This window comes from Brachypodium distachyon, chromosome 3 (genome assembly GCF_000005505.3).
Source record: "Brachypodium distachyon strain Bd21 chromosome 3, Brachypodium_distachyon_v3.0, whole genome shotgun sequence".
Lineage (NCBI taxonomy): Eukaryota > Viridiplantae > Streptophyta > Magnoliopsida > Poales > Poaceae > Brachypodium > Brachypodium distachyon.
The window spans coordinates 11,458,235-11,476,625 of NC_016133.3; the positions used below are offsets into that span (position 1 = coordinate 11,458,235).

The 18,391-nt window shown below is 45.2% G+C and overlaps 6 protein-coding genes across 11 annotated transcripts; 4 read left to right on the forward strand and 2 right to left on the reverse strand.

Annotated features, from left to right (window-relative positions):
• The first annotated feature begins 245 nt into the window (after nucleotides 1–245).
• On the forward strand, nucleotides 246–3,586 carry LOC100842774 (ras GTPase-activating protein-binding protein 1). Its single transcript, XM_003573181.4, has 9 exons — nucleotides 246–494; nucleotides 646–786; nucleotides 1,133–1,427; nucleotides 1,757–2,043; nucleotides 2,131–2,314; nucleotides 2,404–2,522; nucleotides 2,610–2,675; nucleotides 2,924–2,999; nucleotides 3,145–3,586. Exons 1-9 carry the CDS (start codon nucleotides 462–464, stop codon nucleotides 3,291–3,293), a joined length of 1,350 nt encoding a protein of 449 aa, XP_003573229.1. The 5' UTR covers nucleotides 246–461; the 3' UTR covers nucleotides 3,294–3,586.
• An 896-nt stretch (nucleotides 3,587–4,482) lies between these two features.
• LOC100843075 (mitochondrial import receptor subunit TOM9-2) lies at nucleotides 4,483–5,057 on the reverse strand. Its single transcript, XM_003573182.4, has one exon. It carries the CDS (start codon nucleotides 5,001–5,003, stop codon nucleotides 4,722–4,724), a length of 282 nt encoding a protein of 93 aa, XP_003573230.1. The 5' UTR covers nucleotides 5,004–5,057; the 3' UTR covers nucleotides 4,483–4,721.
• A 30-nt stretch (nucleotides 5,058–5,087) lies between these two features.
• Nucleotides 5,088–10,071, forward strand: LOC100843376 (histone-lysine N-methyltransferase SUVR4). Of its 6 annotated transcripts, none has more exons than XM_003573183.4 (9): nucleotides 5,088–5,244; nucleotides 5,793–6,047; nucleotides 6,324–6,747; nucleotides 7,137–8,161; nucleotides 8,524–8,789; nucleotides 8,910–8,976; nucleotides 9,077–9,127; nucleotides 9,503–9,587; nucleotides 9,698–10,071. In XM_003573183.4, the coding sequence occupies exons 1-9, from the start codon at nucleotides 5,113–5,115 to the stop codon at nucleotides 9,730–9,732; spliced, it is 2,340 nt and encodes a 779-aa protein (XP_003573231.3). In that variant the 5' UTR covers nucleotides 5,088–5,112; the 3' UTR covers nucleotides 9,733–10,071. The 6 variants fall into 6 exon arrangements, with proteins under 6 accessions (XP_003573231.3, XP_010234216.2, XP_010234213.2 ...); XM_010235914.3 differs by having other exon boundaries at nucleotides 5,089–5,244; nucleotides 7,440–8,161; XM_010235911.3 differs by having other exon boundaries at nucleotides 5,110–5,277.
• Nucleotides 10,072–10,246: 175 nt separating this feature from the next.
• On the forward strand, nucleotides 10,247–11,135 carry LOC100844291 (protein PROTON GRADIENT REGULATION 5, chloroplastic). The gene is made up of 2 exons (XM_003573186.4): nucleotides 10,247–10,666; nucleotides 10,789–11,135. The coding sequence occupies exons 1-2, from the start codon at nucleotides 10,403–10,405 to the stop codon at nucleotides 10,891–10,893; spliced, it is 369 nt and encodes a 122-aa protein (XP_003573234.1). The 5' UTR covers nucleotides 10,247–10,402; the 3' UTR covers nucleotides 10,894–11,135.
• Nucleotides 10,896–15,289, reverse strand: LOC100834013 (exocyst complex component EXO84C). Its single transcript, XM_003571232.3, has 5 exons — nucleotides 14,421–15,289; nucleotides 14,248–14,345; nucleotides 12,547–14,149; nucleotides 12,001–12,140; nucleotides 10,896–11,912 (listed from the first exon to the last, which is right to left on the reverse strand). The coding sequence occupies exons 1-5, from the start codon at nucleotides 14,580–14,582 to the stop codon at nucleotides 11,258–11,260; spliced, it is 2,658 nt and encodes an 885-aa protein (XP_003571280.2). The 5' UTR covers nucleotides 14,583–15,289; the 3' UTR covers nucleotides 10,896–11,257.
• Nucleotides 15,290–15,436: 147 nt separating this feature from the next.
• On the forward strand, nucleotides 15,437–17,711 carry LOC100843682 (peroxisomal membrane protein PMP22). Its single transcript, XM_003573184.4, has 6 exons — nucleotides 15,437–15,751; nucleotides 15,868–15,969; nucleotides 16,083–16,158; nucleotides 16,894–16,964; nucleotides 17,116–17,201; nucleotides 17,324–17,711. Exons 1-6 carry the CDS (start codon nucleotides 15,590–15,592, stop codon nucleotides 17,376–17,378), a joined length of 552 nt encoding a protein of 183 aa, XP_003573232.1. The 5' UTR covers nucleotides 15,437–15,589; the 3' UTR covers nucleotides 17,379–17,711.
• The last annotated feature ends 680 nt before the right edge of the window (nucleotides 17,712–18,391 follow it).

Here is an 18,391-nt window from a genome sequence, read left to right on the forward strand (position 1 = left end):
ACCAATTTTTTGAGGAGCAGGAAACAAGAACAAAGTTTAGATGGCTTTTTCTGGGGTGAGCCAAAATCGATAACCATAAGTAGGATCATCACGCTAGAAGAGTGGTGGCTTTTGGAAGACCTACTAGGACGGGCTGCATGTTGGGCCAAGCCCGTCTAGAGAATTGGGGAGAGGCAGCCCAGCCCAGCCCAAAGGAGTGAGAACCCTGATCCTAAATCTCCCAACTGGAACTGGAAAGCGATAGAGAATGGTATAATAGGGCAAACTCTTCCTCTTTCCCGGCCGTCATAAGAGAAGACGAGACGCAATCTCTCCTCTACACTCCAGCCCATCCCCGGATCCTTCTCGCGGCGGCGGCGGCGGCGGCGGTCGCTCCTGCTCCTCCTCCTGCTGCTGCTTCGGCGGCGCCCGCTTCGTCTAGATCTTAGCCCGCGGAATCAACAGATCTAGGGTTTCTCCCAATGGCTTCTGCGGCGACGGCGGCGGCGACTCAAGTAAGCCCCTCGCCATCTCCTCCTCCTCCGCAAAACCCTAGTAACTCTCCTGCTCGGATTGCCGCCCGCCGGTTCATCTTCTTGTTGTTGTTGAGATGGATGAATATTGGATTTTTGTTGCCTCATGTTGTTTGAGATTGGTGTTCCGCAGGTGGGGACTTACTTCCTCCGCAACTACTACAACCTGCTGCAGCAGAACCCAGATGTCGTCCACCAGTTCTACAGCGAGTCCAGCACCATGGTCCGCGTCGACGACCTTACCGGAACCAACACCACCGCCAACTCCATGATGGTATTGCTTTCTTTGCACCACCACTACTACATCTCGCTTTGTTTGACCTGACTACTGTTCAGCAAGTCCATGATTGCCTTGACTAACATTAGCTGCTTAAAATTCCACCAAGGTTGTATGTTTGTTGTAGTAACGGTGTCCTTTGTTTTGTTTCGTTTGCCACGCTGCGCTGAATATACGTGCTGCTGCTTTGTTTTGTCGCTCTGCTGATATTGCCGTTGTTTTGTGTCTCCGCTATGCCGTGGCCCTAAATCTGCTATTTGCATGATGCGATTTTATTTTAGTCCCTACTGCTCTGTCGCCACTTCATGTCTCCTGTATGTAACCTTGATTGACTATTCTGCAGGATATACACTCCCTCATCATGTCCCTCAATTTCACCCAAATTGAGATAAAAACTGCCAACTTTGCCAACTCGTGGGGAGATGGTGTGCTAGTCATGGTCTCTGGTCTCGTGCAGACCAAAGAGTACAGCGACCAAAGGAAATTTATCCAGATGTTTTTCCTTGCTCCCCAGGAGAAAGGTTACTTTGTTCTCAATGATTATTTCCACTTTGTTCACCAACAACAAGTACAGCTGGCACAGGTGATTGCTCAGGAAACCTTTGAGACCAACTTGGCACCCAACACTGTCCAAACCAGTAAGATTCATCATCCTACCTTTACTGTACATGCTGTATTTAATCTGTCTAGTGTAATGTTTATGCACATGTTACATGGCATGCCAATTCTGCTCAGTGCTTGCCGGTGGTACCATAAAGGAAGGTGCACTACTTTGAGGATAGCAACCCATGTTTGATGTGTTTAAGATCATCTATGGGCAATGACAAAAACGGTAGTTTAGATAATGCACTAGTTGGTTACTGATGCTTCCATGGAGAAATATTTGTTTCCTCTGTGTCACCACGTTCATGGTCTTGTTCTGTTGATGCTTCATAGATATGCCAATTACTAAATGCTCTGCCTGCAGGTCCTGAGTACATTCATGAAGAAGAAGGTCAAGCAACACAAGGAGCTGTTCCAATAACATCTGAAGAAAACGATGCTGTTGACAACTACACTTACTCTGAGCCTCCACAACAAGTAGTTTCTCAATCGGACAACTGGGGAGATGAACCTCTGTTGGAGGAACCGCTTTCTTCGTTTTCAAACGGTATGACAATGGCACCAGAGGAGCCAGTGCAACCTGCACCTGTGCCACCTCCTCATGTAGAGGAGCCTGTCGGGGAACCTGTAAAGAAGACCTATGCTTCAATTGTATGTTTTACCTGCCTCTTCTGGACGTATATTATGTTGTGATATCTAGCTGGCATGTCTTTAAAACTCTGACTCTGACTCATGCAGCTAAGAACCGCAAAGGCCCCACCCCCGTTCCCCGTGGTTCAGCCAGTACCTGCGAATAAAGCTCACCCTACAACAGAGCCAAGCCAGGCAGCACATCCAACCAACCATCATTCGGTTATGACTTCATCAGTGGCAGCGGAGAAGCCAAGATCTGATTTCTATGGTGAAGCCCATGATGAAGAAGGTTATCCTCCACTTCATGCTAGCATAATGTTCCATTGCTGATTTGAGTTCCGCATTGTTTACTGATTGTGATCTTCATGTTTTTAACAGAGAGCAAATCTGTTTATGTTGGGAATGTTCCATCATCTGTAACTGAGGCTGATCTTGAGAATGAGTTCAAGAAGTTTGGCCAGCTTATCCCTGATGGTGTTGCTATCCGAAGCCGCAAGGTTTGCAATTAGATTGACTTGTGTAATTCATCACTTTCTATGACATGGATAAACCTTTATTTTATTGACATTTGTTGGAATTTGCAGGAGACAGGTGGCTACTATGCTTTTGTTGAATTCGAGGAACTCAGTGGTGTTCACAATGCATTAAGGGTAAGTGTTCGTTGAAATTCACATTAGATTACATGCACCTAATTTCATTTTGTTTCTGTGTAGTTAAAAAAGCCAAAAAAAACGCACAAAGTTTGTTGCAGCCTTTGCCATTATATTATGTTATTATACTGCTTGAGCTTGCCATTGCCAGTTTGTGGGTTGCTTATCTTTTTGTGTGTGCTCTCAGTACTTGGCTTCCTTCAATGGTTTAGCTGGTCATATTCTGAAATTGTGTTATCACATTTCAGGCTTCACCACTTGAAATAAATGGGCGGCAGATATATGTTGAGGAGCGGAAGCCTAACAGTGGAATAAGAGGTGGAAGTAAGTTCATTAGCTGTCTGCATTTGTGCTTAACTTATTCTTATTTATTCTGACTGGTCTGATGTTAATGAAATAGGACAGCTAGCTAGCAGAAGTGGGAAGGTCCATGTACTCTGTTTCTGACGTTTATTTTTTATATTGCCAGGAAGGGGAGGAGGCAGAGGTCGCTTCGGTGGCGGAGGTGGTCGAGGATATGCGAGAGGCGACGGCGACTACAATGGAAGCCGCGGGAGGTCGAATGGCTACCAGCGTGTCCCTCACCACGAGAGGGGCATATTGGGGGCGAGGAACTGAGGGATTTACCGTGGCGATAGGAGGGAGGGAAGCATAAGAGGTTTTGATCCGATGAAAGGGAGGGATGGATCCAAAACTAAACTATTTGGAGCACTCCATTCCGTTAGGTTGCCTTTTCGATTTTGGGGTCCAGAGTTTCCCGCAGCAGTTTGAACTGTGTTGTGTCTGCCCCGTTGTGGTACCGAGTATGATAGATGCTTTTGTGTTGCTATTGCTGCTGCTGTCTTGCCGTTTACATATTATTAGAATGCTCCGTTTGAGTTATGTGGTTGGTCCATTATACCTGTGCATCACTATCTATGGTGTTGCATTGCATGCTGATGTTGCTATCGCCTGAGTGGCCATCTGAGTTGGGGTAGCTGTGGCCTTCAAAGACGGATGAATCTGCTCTCTGGTGACAGATAATTTTTTTTCCAGCTGCACTCGATTTCGTAGACCAAGATCTGTATATCTTCACTTGCTCTATCTTTCACCGTTCCCATTCACTCACTTATACCCACCTGAATCAAATCAGCTATCTAGAATCCACTCTGTTTCGTACCATGACACTGCTGCCGGAGCAGGCTGTGTGCTGGCGTCGGACCGCTGAAGTGATGATGTTGTTAACTGATGGTACTGACCTGAAACTAATTGCATTTTTATGCTCTGCTCGGGACAATACTCAATTTGGTGGTGGCAACTGAACCAGTGATACCTGGAGCTGTTTTCCAGTTTCCATACTTGTACGAAGACAGCACAATAGAAAGAAAAAACCAGCAAAGATGATTTTACGGCTCGTTTGGCTTTCATCATTTGCGTTTGGAATCATAGAATTCATTCTATATTATAGAACCCAACTTTTTTGGGTGGCACAGAATTGGATTCAATCCAAAATTCCATAGATTCACATCTATACCTAACCCCAATTCCACTCTACTAAAACACATAATTACTCTGGATTTGTGTCGCCTCGTACAAGTCCATGTGACATAGAAACATGATTTTTGAACTGAATTCAACCAAATGAAATCCTGGCAAACATCTGATTTCATTTCATTTCTATATGAAAAGGGCATGTTCATGCACATCTCCATACCATCGTTTTTGTTTTCGGGACACTTTGCTAGTTCTACTGATCCTGGTGTTTAGCAATGGATTGACCGTTGTGAGAATCAGAAGATATACACATTTCAATCCCAAGGAAAGGATGTACTTGTGACTATATCATGTCAAGCAGAGTAAAATTCTCAAGAAACAAAAGAATGGATCACATGGAACAGACTGACTGATTGATTCAATTTAGTACTACAGCATAACATAGCAAATAATAGTCTTCTCTTCTCCTCAACGAGATACCAAACATAAGAAATCCTCCCTCGCTCGAAAACCTTATGACGATAAACAAGAAGCTTGCTAGCTTTCTTATGGAGATCAAAGCCGCTGCTTTATTTATTTGCCGCCGAGGAGCGCCTGCTGGTGGAGCTCCATGTCGGTGAGCTGCTGCTCGCGGTCCATCTCGATGATGAGCGGCACCCCCAGCACCAGGAAGGTCGTCATCGTGATCCACACCGCCTTCCCCGTGCTCCGCATCAGCTTATTCGCCACCGCCGCGCCCTGACTCACCACCGCCGAGCCCCGCCTCACCACCGCCGAGCGCGAGATCGCCGCCAGCATGCCGCCCGACTCGCCGCCGCCGCCGCCGCGCTTACCCAGAGCAGAGGACGAAGCCATTTCTCCCCGGACGATTCTGGACTCGAGGTGGCGATTAGGGTTTCCATTCGCCTCCTCTTATCTTGTATTTATGGGTCTCGCTGGGCTTTCTAGGCCCGTTTCGGTTTTGATGGGCTTGTTAATGGAGGCCTGTTTAAGCCTTCTATTCTATAAGCCCTTCATATTCCCTTCCGTTCCGATTCCATCCGCATCGGCGACGACGACAGACGCCGGGAGAGACGCCTCCTCGTCTTCGCCGCCGGTAAAATTTCCTCCTCGGACGATTCTCCAGCAGGTTTGGGTGTCGTCGATTCATCCTCCTTCCCAGGCATCAGTCAGAGTTTTCTATTTCAACTGTTTCTCTTTGTAGGTGCATTCCTTCACTCCCTGATCATGTATTTCTCTCTCGGTACAATACAATCTAATTTGTTGATTGACGCTACCAATGGGTGGGGATGGGATATGGGATCCCTTCCCTTCATGGAGTAGGGCTTGTTCTTATTCACTTCCGAGTCCATGCAAAAGCTCGCATTTTTTAGGGTTTCACCAACGAAACATACTCGTGATGCGATTAATTCTTGTGGGCGGCGGTCTTGCGAGGGTTTGTGAATGCAATTAGATGTACTCCCTCCGTCCAACAAAGGATGTCTCAACTTTGACTAAATTTGAATGCATCTACACACTAAGTCACGTCTAGATACATCCAAATTTTGACAAACTTGAGACATCTTTTGTTGGACGGAGGGAGTACAAAATTATGCGAATGGAGGAGACTCTCATCTTTTTCTATATTCTTCATGTTCTCTGCAGCATAGGAAGCGTTGGGACTGTCTGCTTCTGCTGTTGAACAACAATATGGGTTCCAACAACGAAAGGTTCAAGAAGGCATTTGAGGCCATGAAGCCTCTTGGCATCTCCAAGAAGCAGATGAAACCCATCCTGAGGCACCTGTACAACCTATTCGACAAGAACTGGGAACCCATCGAGGAAGAGAACTATCGCATCCTTGCTGACGCCATACTCGATGCTCAAAATGAACGGCCAATGCCCGCCGCTCCCAATGACGTACAATTGCTCCTTTCTACTTCTCCGTTTCAAAATAGATGGCCTTTTAGTTTTTGTTCTGTCTAAATTGAGCAGCTTTGACCGTGAACTAATAAACATTTAAAAAGATATTACTTGTGAAGAAAGATTCTTTATTGATTAGAGGTCAGAGATAGACAAGTTTGATTGCACGCTTTCTAGGATGGCATGTAATTTTGCACGGAGGTTGTATTTATTTACTAGCCTGACTTAATTACCGCTTCATTCTCAGCCTTTCCTATTGCTCTCTTGCATCAGGAGACAAATGGGGAGCCCACGCCTCACAGCTCAACACAGCTCAGGCCAGACGACCAACGCCCTTCAGCTTCTGCTAGTTGCTATTACACGGATGTCAACGATAATGAGACCCCCCTGATCAAGAGATCCAGGAGATCCAGGATGAGCTCAGCTGATTTCGTACATGAGCAGCCGACGCAACCTATTGCTATAGAAGGCATGTCTTCCCAGCCTGCTTCACTGCAACCCAATGAACCAATTAGGGCATTGGCAGTAGTGCGGCAAGCTGATGACCATGGGGATCCTTCCTCTATTGTCGCCTGTAAGAGGGATAAAGGATTGTTGCTTGAAAGTCCTGAAGATGTTCTCTTCCTAAACGGGCCCGAGCCTGAAATTGATCTTCCAGCTGCTCCTGTTGCCAAGCATCTCAATACCAGCTCTTCAGGTATACAGAGTTCTTCTGAGTGCATTATCTCACCATCCCAGTCAATACTCTGCCAAGGCTAGAGGTATTCATGCTTTTGTTTATGAACATGCTTTAGTTCTAGCTGCAATAGCATATCACACAGATGTTTGTATGCTCCGGAAATCAAACTGAAATTTTTGCTATGCTACTACCAAATTGTATAAGCGCATACGGCTGTTTCCATTGCAATATGCCTATGGGTTAGTTTACTTTAAACTTAGCTTGTTCTGTTTGTTCCCTTTTATAGCTGGATACGCAGTTCTAATAGTCGCTTTGTTCAACCATAATTTGTGACAAGTTTCTGTTTGTAATGTTATCGTTCTGATTTTGGTCTGTCATATTTGCAAAATAATAATAATCTTTACTAGGTGGGAAGAACATGTTAATTAAACATTCTAAAACAAGGGAGGTGTTGGGATCTGGTGCTGATGAGGTTGGATATCCTGTTCAAAATACTCCTCAGACACCTTCTGTTGAACTTGATTTAGCTTCGTCCACTATGGGTGAGGTGAAGATGTCATTGAAATGCAAGTTTGACCCTTCAAAGGTCCGCATTAGTTTGGACAAAGTCTTGAAAATGGTCGAGGATAAATGTCTTCGCTCATACAAGATTCTACCACCTGATTTTTCTATTGGCAAGCTGATGAATGAGGTCTGCCAATATGTTGCAGAATCAGGTGCTGTGCATTCTGAAGCTCAGAGCAAAGGTGGCAGCTTGCAAAAAGAGGCAGTGGAGTCCGATGCTCCTTCCGTGAAGCCAATTGCCTGTAAACATGCTGTTGACGGGAATAGTAATGCTGCTGTAGGATTCACAGTGTCTGAATCCTCTGAACCTACCTTTCAAAACTGTATAGTTTCTTGTCAGCCTGAGTTGCCACTTTCTAAGCAAAGGCCACTCCATGATGTTGCTGACATATCAAAGGGAGAAGAAAGAGTTAGTATACCTATTGTAAATGAATTTGGCAGTGAGAGTTGTCCGCCATTGTTTTATTACATACGGAAGAATCTCGTGTTCCAAAGTGCTTATGTCCACACCTCGCTTGCAAGGATTGGCAATGAGGATTGCTGCACAGATTGTTCAGGTGACTGCTTATTAGCACCACTTCCATGTTCCTGTTCTAGGTTAACTGGAGGTGAGTTCGCATATACACCAGAGGGTCTGGTTAAGGGAGAATTCCTTGATGAGTGCATCGCCGTTAACCACTTCCCAGAAAAGCATAATAAGTTCTACTGTAAAGCTTGCCCTCTCGAAAGATCCAAGAATAACGCCTTACCAGATCCATGTAAAGGTCATCTGGCCAGAAAATTCATTAAAGAGTGCTGGAGTAAATGTGGCTGTGGCATGCAGTGTGGAAACCGTGTCGTTCAGTGTGGGATAACATGCAATCTCCAGGTACTATTTTAAGCACTAACAGGTTATCACTGCTGTAATGATTCTGTCGGTTTCCTACTTTCCTTTTTTGGGTGATATATTTTTAAGAGTAGCTGCATCTACCTCTTTAAGATGGTTGGAAAAGAATCCAACCAGGAGACTACAAGTGAAAAAACAAACTGAAAACAAAACACCCTAGAGCATTTTTGGATGATAATCATCACTCGTCAGTAGTTTCTTTGCCGATCAATGTCTTCTTTGAGGAATGGTTACTGTTGCCTTTTTCTTTGATATAAGGCTAGCAAGCTGAACCTTCACTTTGTTCCTTTTACTTGGTTTTACTAGCCTATACTTATTGCATGCCACTTCATTCCATGAGTCAGGTGTTCTTCACAAAGGAAGGGAAGGGCTGGGGATTACGCACGCTGGATGAGCTGCCAAAAGGTGCTTTTATCTGCGAATATGTTGGAGAGATACTGACAAACACTGAGCTACACAAAAGAACAGTTCAAAATGAAAAACGATCTAAGCATGTGCATCAAGTTCTCCTGGATGCTAATTGGGGTTCTGAAGGGGTGTCGAGAGATGAAGAAGCTCTATGCCTTGATCCAACATTTTATGGGAATGTTGGGCGATTTGTCAACCATAGGTATGCTAGGATGTTAACAGTTTGTTCAATTTAAAACCTTGGCAGCCTGTGTATTCAACAATAGTACTAGATTTGTATTGTCCGGTAATTTCTGTCTGATTGTAATACTCTGCCGTGCAGATGTTATGATTCAAATTTAGTTGTGATCCCTGTTGAAGTTGAGACTCCTGATCGTCATTATTATCATGTAAGTGACTTTTGCCTATTGATATTGATGCCTGTATCAAAGGAGCTTGATGTTTAGCTACACGTGATTAAACTGATGTTTGTCCCTTCTCTAATTGCAGGTTGCATTTTTCGCAGCCAGGAAAATTAAGGCTTTTGAGGAGTTAACATGGGTAATTTTTTTCTTTAGTTCTTTCAATATTGGTACAACCATTTGATAATACCTTCAATGGATACCTGCACAGTAGTAGGCATGCACACCGGCTGAAGTCTTATCCCTATAGGCCTGTACAATGCAAGTATGTTGGTTTCACAAGGAAACATGTGTACCTTGATAATGGTTTAGCTGCTGAAATATTTAGTCAAATTAAGTAGTCGATGTTTCTGACCTTATTTCACATGTGATCACTAGACGGAAAGCAGTATTGCTGGTTGCCTGTTCATCAGCATTTGAAATGTTGGACCGCGCCAGTGCAGCTGAACTAAAATAAAAAGAAGATTATTTTGTTGTTGTTGTGATTGAACGTTGCTTGGGGTTCTGTTTTCAGGATTATGGCATTGACTTTGATGGTACTGACATAGCATTCGAATGCATGTGCGGGAGCAAGTATTGCCGCAATCCGAAGAATTCAAGTAAGTTACCATTTTTTACTGATTAGTTCGTCAGACATTATTTCTTTGCAGAACTTATTTGGGGACAGGATGTCGATTAATTTGGAATCACATGGCGATGTTTTTGGCAGGGAAGAGGGCTAGAGCAGCGACAAGTGGAAGCTAGAGAGGAATTTGGCCAAGAGGGCTTTTGGGTTGGTGGAAGCAGCAGATATGAAGATTTCGTTGGTTGGTTTTATGATGATGGTTAGATAGGTGCGATGCCACAGTGTGTGTTAATAGGGGTTTGGGATGAACTGGTAACTTGATAGTCTGGCAACTCAATGTTACTAGTACTAGGTAACTTACTGTCACTTGAGGCCGTTTGTGTGTGTGCGCGCACCTGTGAATTTCGTCAGTCTTGTTACCCAACTACCTGCCTGTAGCAGCAGTTAACTTTTGGCTTCTCTAGCTGCTCTGCATCTCTTGTAGATGGCTATTTTATGCTAGTATTCTCTTGGCTTCAGTACGTGTGGGGCTGGGTGATTCCTGACCCTCCATTTAGATGCTTGGTTGAAACAGAGTGGCTGACCAGGGAAAATGGGGAAAAAAAAAGGCCAAGGGAGAGGAGGATGACGTGGCGGCACGGCATAGGCCCTCCGTTCCTGCCCAGAAGCTCCTCATCTCCTCCAGTCCTTGTGAACTGTCTCGCTCTTTGGCTGGTCACGAGCAGTCCGTCATCGTCTTGCCTTTGCCTTTGGCTGGCTCCTCTCTTCTCTTCTCCACCCTTCCTTCATTGCTACTCCCATACTTTCTTCCACAGCACAGCAGAAGAGCATAGCAGAGCCTAGCCTTAGATGGCTGCGTCCGTGTCTTCTGGGCTGCGAGCTCTTCCGACGTGGTCCAGCTCCGTCTCTGGCGACGACCGCTGCTCCCCGCTGGTCATGTCGGTATCGGTGCGGCAGCCACGGTCGGCGAGGCCCCTTCGGACGCCGGCGAGGATGGGGAATGTGAACGAGGGCAAGGGGATCTTCGCGCCGCTGGTGGTGGTGGTGCGCAACATCGTCGGACGCAAGCGCTTCAACCAGCTCAGAGGCAAGGCAATCGCCCTACACTCCCAGGTATAAAACTCAATCTTTCTCCTCTCTTATTTGCCAAGCAGCAGCATTTTCAGCTTGATTAGTGGTCTGCTGATTGCATGACCTGACCTGAGCTGACCTAAACCATGGAACTGAAAACACAGGTGATCACGGAATTCTGCAAGACCATCGGTGCCGACCCGAAGCAGAGGCAGGGTTTGATCCGACTCGCAAAGAAGAACGGGGAGAAGCTCGGATTCCTTGCCTGACTCAACTCAATCAATCCTCCATTCATTCCCCCTTTTCTTCTCTATTAGCTTCATCGGAGTACTTAAACCAAACACTCGATCAGCTCACTTCTGTTGAGTTCCAACATGTACTGTACGGATATGATGGATAGATGGTATGATGATGTATCCTCCTCTACCTCTTAAGGAGTATATATAGCAGCATACTTTTACTATGTCTACATATTCTATATCTATATATATGAAGAATGATTAAGCTTGCATTGCAATGCTATTAGATAGGCTTTGGTATTTATAACTCACAACCGGATCCCGATACACATATTTTGAGAGCAACATAGCCAGCTGAACTGGAATTGTGGATGAGCGCAAAATGGGGCTTCATTCATTGCCATCTTGGCCTACTGTCCTCCCTCTTCTTTCTGCTACCACCACTACCCTTACTGTCTGCAGCTGCACCGCGACGCCTCCTGCTGCCACTGCTACTTTGTTCACTGGTCACCGGGATCCGGTTCATCTTGTCCTGCAACAAACCCGGCAAGGTACTCTCATCATCTTCATCTTCGTCTTCTTGTGAATCACGCGGAGTTTCTTCCATGGAAGTGTCCCCCGAGCCTCCTAATCCACTCAAGTTGCCTTCTGCACTATCACCAAGGACGTCTATGGTCAGCAACTTGTGATTTTCCGAATCAAGGATTTGAGTGCTTCCCGATGGACTCTCTGGTAACATGCCATCATCTTCAATGCTTACGAAATCATCGGTAGACCTTTCATCGCAGCCCAAAGCAAGTGAATCGGTATGCTCATTGCTCGAAGAATCCAGTGTCAGACTTGAACCAGCAACACTATCATTTATCTCTTCGTCGTCGCTTTCTTGAGCACTTGTTGAGATATCAACTCCTGCAGCGTCGATTACATCTTCACTTTCAACACTTGTTTCTTCTTGTGAACTGGAGCTCTTTATTCCAGCAGCCAATAATACTTGGACTGCGCGTTTTGCGGCATCGGTAGCCCATGCCTTCACAGGGATGTCACCGTCACTGCATAGTATAAACATAAATATTGTCTGCATGGCATGACCGCAGTGAGAATTAGGAAAGAAACCTCACAAAGTAGTCCTCTCATTACCTGCCCGGAGGAATTTGTTCCAAAGATGACACCTTTTCTTCTGCTTTACTAAGCAAGTCCAGCGCACTGCTTGTGATATTGTTGGAGGAGAAACCGCCAAATTTTGCAATTTCTAGTAGAAAATGAACATCTAATTGGATCTGCATACAATACAATCATGATAAGTTTCTGATATCATCATAGGCCTGACTAAGATTTGTCTAACATCTCGTTTGGCATCCATCATTTGGGCATAGAATTGTAGAATTCATTTTGAATTCCAAAAAACAACTTATTTGGTTGGCACGGAATTAGCCACAGGAATTCAATCTCAAATTTCATGGAATCACACTATAACTAGCCTCAATTCCTCTCTACAAGCCATCATTTCTCTAGAATTGTCTCTCACTCTTCAATTCCATGTGGTAGACAAACATGATTTTTCAACCCGGAATTCAAATTCAATCAAATGAAATCCTATCAAAAATTGGATTTCTTATCGAAATGAATTCTTGGTTGCCAAACAAGCTGTAAATGGATAGCAAAGCATGCATCAGATTAACTAACCTGGTGGAGAAGTGAGTTCTTGTGTGCATGATTGATCCAGGGATCTAGGTTGTCATAAAGCCACATAATGATGGCCTCCATCAGCTCCTGCAGCAGTTTTTTCATCGTTCCATCCTTGCTGGCTAAGATGGTACCATACATATTACTCAACTGCCTCACCCGTAGGAACACCACCTGGAATGCGGAGCAAGGCATCATCACCACATGCCCAATGTTCGTTGTTGGCGGTTTGTTTCCGGGAGCCGTCAAAATCGACATGGTATCTCGTATGAATTTCTGGCAGAATTGTGTCCAAACTTGGCCGGCTGCTTCTTTAATGAACAAGATCAGACTGTCGAGTTCCTTTGGCGCTTCATCACTCGATGCTAGCCGGTTGCTCTTGAAGACGCCACGGGCAATGATCGGAAACAAAGACACCAGCGTTGTGCAGTTGATGAGGAAGGAGAGTTGCCACATGTATTGCTGCTGCTGGTCAGCTACATCCACAGCTAGGACGGAGTTCATGTATTCTGTGAACAACCCAGCCAGGAGCTGCAGAACTGAGCTCTTCATGCCAAGATGCAACAATGGGGACACATCCTCCACAACCTCTTGTATCAAGGTGACAAATTTCCTTCCACTGGCAGTTAGTAGGCAGTAATCCTCATCAGTTCCCTCCTGAGGGATCCTTAGAATCCCTGACATTAGGAACCTTCCCAGCACCCACGCGTCGGAAGAAACCAACAACCGGACAACCTGCTTCATATGTTTGGCATACATGGCCAGAACCTCCTCCATGGAAGGCTGGATCATGGCCATGAAATCTTCCTCTAAGACTATCATCCTAAGCATGGAAGAAGAAGAACAGTAGTAGTAGGAGAGTGCACAGTTGGCAGCTTCGATCGTCAAGACTAAACCCTCAGCAGCTTCTGCTTCAGATATGGAGCTCACATACTCATGGAACGCGACGCTCAGGTCCTCCATCTCTTCCCTCGCCCACCGGCTCAGCTCCGGAGACGGTTGCCCATGGAGCACGATGAAGCTTCTTGACGCTTGGATGATGGAAGAGAAGACCGTGCGGGCCAGCTCCTTGATGTAGTTTCTTCTCTGTGATGGACACCTGATCATGAGTTTTTGGTCGACAGCACCCGAACGGTAGAACTTGAAGAGGAGATGGTTGGCTCGTTGAGAGTCGCCGAGTCGGCAGAGGCCGGAGAGCGCCCGGAGAAGCTCGTGGTGTGGCGTCCTCGGGTTACCGGCGAGAGAGGCGAAGCGATCAGCGACTCTCGCTTTCCGAGCCGACAGTGCGGTCATGCTGGACGCCATCGATTGGGCGTCGTCGATGTCTAGCTCCTGACCTTCCATTTCCAGGAGCTCCAGGGCTTTCTCCATCCTCTGCTCGGATAGAAGAACGTCCAATGGATCGACGACTACGATGCTAGGCGAGCAAGCATCCGAATCCAATTCCAAGTCCAACTGATCCGCTTCTTGTATTAAGGAGGAGGCAGCCGCAGCAGAGTAGATCAAGTTGTTGGTGAGATGTTGGATGAGGGTCCTCTGTGCTATCGCTTGCTGTTTGAGATGGCCGACATCTTTCTCCAAATCAGCAGCTTCTTGGAACAACCTGGCCATTACTCGATTATCCAGAGGTGTTACTGATTGAGAAGATTAAATGATTATTGATGGATGAATCTCATATACAGTAGATGGTGATTAAGGTACCTGAGGAAGGAGAGGTAAGTGAGATGAACTTTCCTTTGGAAGTCTTCCTGCGAGGCCTTGTTTATTTCCAGGAGCTCGGAGCACAGGTGTTTGATTCCCTGCAAAGCAATATATACAATACAATTCAGTAACCAAGTAAGGAGCCTTTGCAGAGAGATGTGGGTGTACGGTACCTTTGCAGTCATGGAGTGAAGCTCCATGTCGAAGGAGCCTGCAGGAGAACTCTCCCCGGTTTCCTCCTCATCCTCCTCTTCCTCTTCATAATCTTCATCATCGTCATCGTCATCATAGTAGTCCTCCTGGCGACGAGAGGTCGGTCGCAGAGAGGAATCCATGGTGGCCGTGAATGCAGGCGTTCGTCTTGTGTTAGTTTGCTAGGTGGTAGATGCTGCTGCTGCTGCGGATCTAGAACTTAATTTGAAACAAGATACATATGATAGTAATTGTATATGTATGCAGCTGGCTGGCGCTGGCGGCCATCAGCATCACGGCCGGCCCCTTGTTGCCTCCGCCGGCCACAAAGGCCTTTTTGTGAGCCGTGCATTCTCCCATCATATATTATCAAATCAAACGCGCGTGATTCAAACGATCAAGAAAATAGTATTGCGTGAGGAATTGTTGGCAAGATCGAGTCAAGAAAATATTGTGTGAGACGACATGCATGACAGCAAGCAAGGGATCGATGTAATAAAAGGATATAAAGGGAATAGAGTAGGACCCGGAACCGGGAGGCCTCTACGTACAGAAGGATGAACGATCAAGCAATACGGAAGATACAAGTCACAAGAAGCCAACAAAAGCCAAGGAGATTACCGAGATTGAATGTCTACCTTTTTTTTTAGAACAAGATTGAATGTCTATGTCGGTTGCCACGCTAGCGCACCTAGTTGCCACGTCTGATCTGACGCGTGGCCCCTGCTTGTCAGTTTTCGTGTTATAAGAAGATTGTTCCTTTGAATTGAAAGAAAAAAAAGTGGTTACATTAGGACACCTACTGCCTCGAATCCAAAATGTAGTCGGTGTTAGTTCGATGATGTAAATGTTGATTTGGAAGGATATTCTCAAGTGATCCTTGATCCATCGGCCGGCCGGCCGGCTTCCTTCCCATATTTCCCCCTAGTCTTATCTTACTTATAGAATCTGCAATTGTAAAGTCATGGCAATTGACATGGTTCCTTCTGAGTCGCACGACCTAGCTAAACCTACCTACTACCACTCTGCCCCGCCCCGCCCCGCCCCGCGGAATGAATTAATCGGGGCTGGTGGGTGCTCTGCTTTTGGTCAAGAAGAAGACCAACGAAACGGCTGATTCGATCCGGGATCAGATCTCTCCGAGACTCCGATGGCGGCCATGGCGGGGGAGGCGTACATGAAGCAGCTCCGCGCGCACCCTCTCCGCACCAAGGCCATCACCTCCGGGGTGCTCGCCGGCTGCAGCGACGCCGTCGCCCAGAAGATCTCCGGCGTCAAGAAGCTCCAGCTCAGGAGGCTCCTCCTCATCATGGTATGCCCTCCTTTCTTCCATTTCTCAATCCATCACCTTTTTTCTTTCTTCGTTTTTCAGTACTAATTCCTATAGTTTGACCATGTGATTGATTGATTTGACAAACAAACATACAGCTCTACGGATTTGCATACGCCGGGCCGTTTGGACATTTCTTCCACAAGCTCATGGACAGGATTTTCAAAGGGAAGAAAGGGAAAGAAACTACAGCCAAGAAGGCAACTCTCTTCGATCTCTGCCGTTTACTCATGGATCACTCTCTTGGTATGCAGCTTAATTTACTAATTATACCTGATGTCTTATTTTTTGCGCTATATACATATATATGCAGGTCATAGTGGAGCAGCTAACTGTATCACCCTGGAACAACATGATGTTCATGATGTATTACGGTTTGGTGGTTGAAGGTATTATTCCTATATATATATATATCCGGTGCTCTCTCTGTATACTTTTTCATTTTTCACTTGAAAATTAAGTTGAATGCATATATTATCTATCAAACTTTCTCTGTAACTACTGTATATCGAGACAAGTTTTGCTGCCAACTTTTTTTCATCTATCCCAGCTAAATAACCGTGCTTTTCTACGGACATAAAAATCACATGCCTTGCAAAATCAACTGATCTCCTAAGCTTATTCCACACCTTTGACAACTCCATCACGCTCAACTGAGCTCCACGCCTATGTGCTGGTCATCACGCATCTGCCACATCACCAATTTTTGTCATGGCATCCCATAAATTGATCTAAAAAAGATAAATTTATGTAATTTTCTGAGGGAAATTGGTGATGTGGCAAACATGTGGTGGCGATGTGACCTACATGTAGATGCCATGTCGGTCAAAACCAATTTGAGAAACCAAAAGACCATGGTACTACTAAGAGTTCAGGGACCATGGCAATCATCCCCCTTAATCCATTTCTGTTTGGTGCTAGTGTCAGTTGTGAGGTTCTGCCGGCTTGCAGTTTCCATAGAATGCTTAATCTAGAATTCTCTGTTATCCTGCTATTTGTGGCACTTTTCTGCGCAATTGCAGTGTAACTGTCTATTTACCCATTCCTTGGATGAATTTTCTTATCAAAACGAGTGGGATTGATATTTGGTAGCTTAAACAAATAATATTTTTCTCAAATTTCAGGGAGACCTTTTACGCAAGTAAAAAGCAAGGTGAAGAAGGACTATGCGACCATCCAGCTGACAGCTTGGAAGGTACTTGCTACTAGTACTCCAGCTTGGAAGGAGTACTTATCAAGGATTTTTTTTGTCTTGTTTGTAGTGGTTTTCGTTGGTCTCTTTTGTGCTCATCCAAGATATATAGAATGCAAGAGAAATTTATACCATAATATACCTTTCTGTGCAGTTCTGGCCAATAGTTAGCTGGATCAACTATGAGTACATGCCACTCCAGCTCCGAGTTCTTTTCGCCAGTTCCGTTGCATCATGCTGGTCAGATCCTTAATAATTTAAACTTGTTGGTTATCATTTTCAGAAAAATTTAATTAGTAGATTATCAATAATGGACCAATGATGTATAGATTCAATGAGCTGGTTTGGATTTGCAATTACAGGGCAGTGTTTCTGAACCTGAAAGCAGCAAGATCGTCATCGATTGTCAGCCGCTAGTAAGAAAATTGCATAAAGGAGGGGAGGAACTAGTGCAAGATCATCATTTATATAGATTAAGTAGCTACTGTTGCTTTGCGCTGCTTGCTCATTTCTTGCCGCATTCTTAATTTGTGCTTGTGTGTTTGTATTTGAATTTGAATGGATAACAATGGGCAGCTTCGAGGATATTGGGTCTGTTAGCGATTCACGCCTTTGTGTACCTTGGCAGACTTCAAATTCAAATGTGTACCAGTAGTAAATTATGAACATCTCCACGCTCCTGGCTGGCTTGTACGTTCTAGAAGCTTTGAGACAGTATATAAGATATATTTATACTATCCCCTTAAATTAGAGGAAATGCAACATTGGTCCATTAACTTGGCGTGCTTGTATAAATTAGTTGTCGTGGTTGCAAACTGCTAAATTGGGATGTTACAATTCGGTAGTCTCGAGCACCAAGATCAAAGATACGAAATCGTAGTTTCTAGCGCTTGTGTGGCTTGTCGACGTGGACTAAGGATGTGTTTGGTTGTCGATCGGGATGGGGAGGAGCCATGTGGTTCGGCCGTTTTCAACGAGTGGAACAGTTCATATTTTAAGGTAAAAATCAAGCAATGTGCCGATCCGTTCAAACCTGCTCGTGATCCAAAGACAAAAAAAATTGAACGGCACGCTCCAACCCACCTGGCAACCAAACACATCTTTGGCTGGGGAGAAATCCGAGATACACGAGTAAACTATTTGAGGTCCATGCAAATGACAGAAAAATGCGTGCCGGAGAGAGAGTGAAGTGAGCATAGCTCAGGTGGTAGAGTTTCTTGTGATGGAAGTAGCCCACACAGATTCAACTCCTGTACTTGACATGTGCGCTCACATTTATCTTGATTATTTTAGAATTTAAATTCATCAATCTCTCAATATCTGCCGGCTCAATTTCTCGGAGATACTCATAGGGGTATGTGGGGTGCGCGTTCATAGGATTAGTGTATGCTCGTGTTTGTGAACGTGGGAGAACCCAGAATTAACTTCCA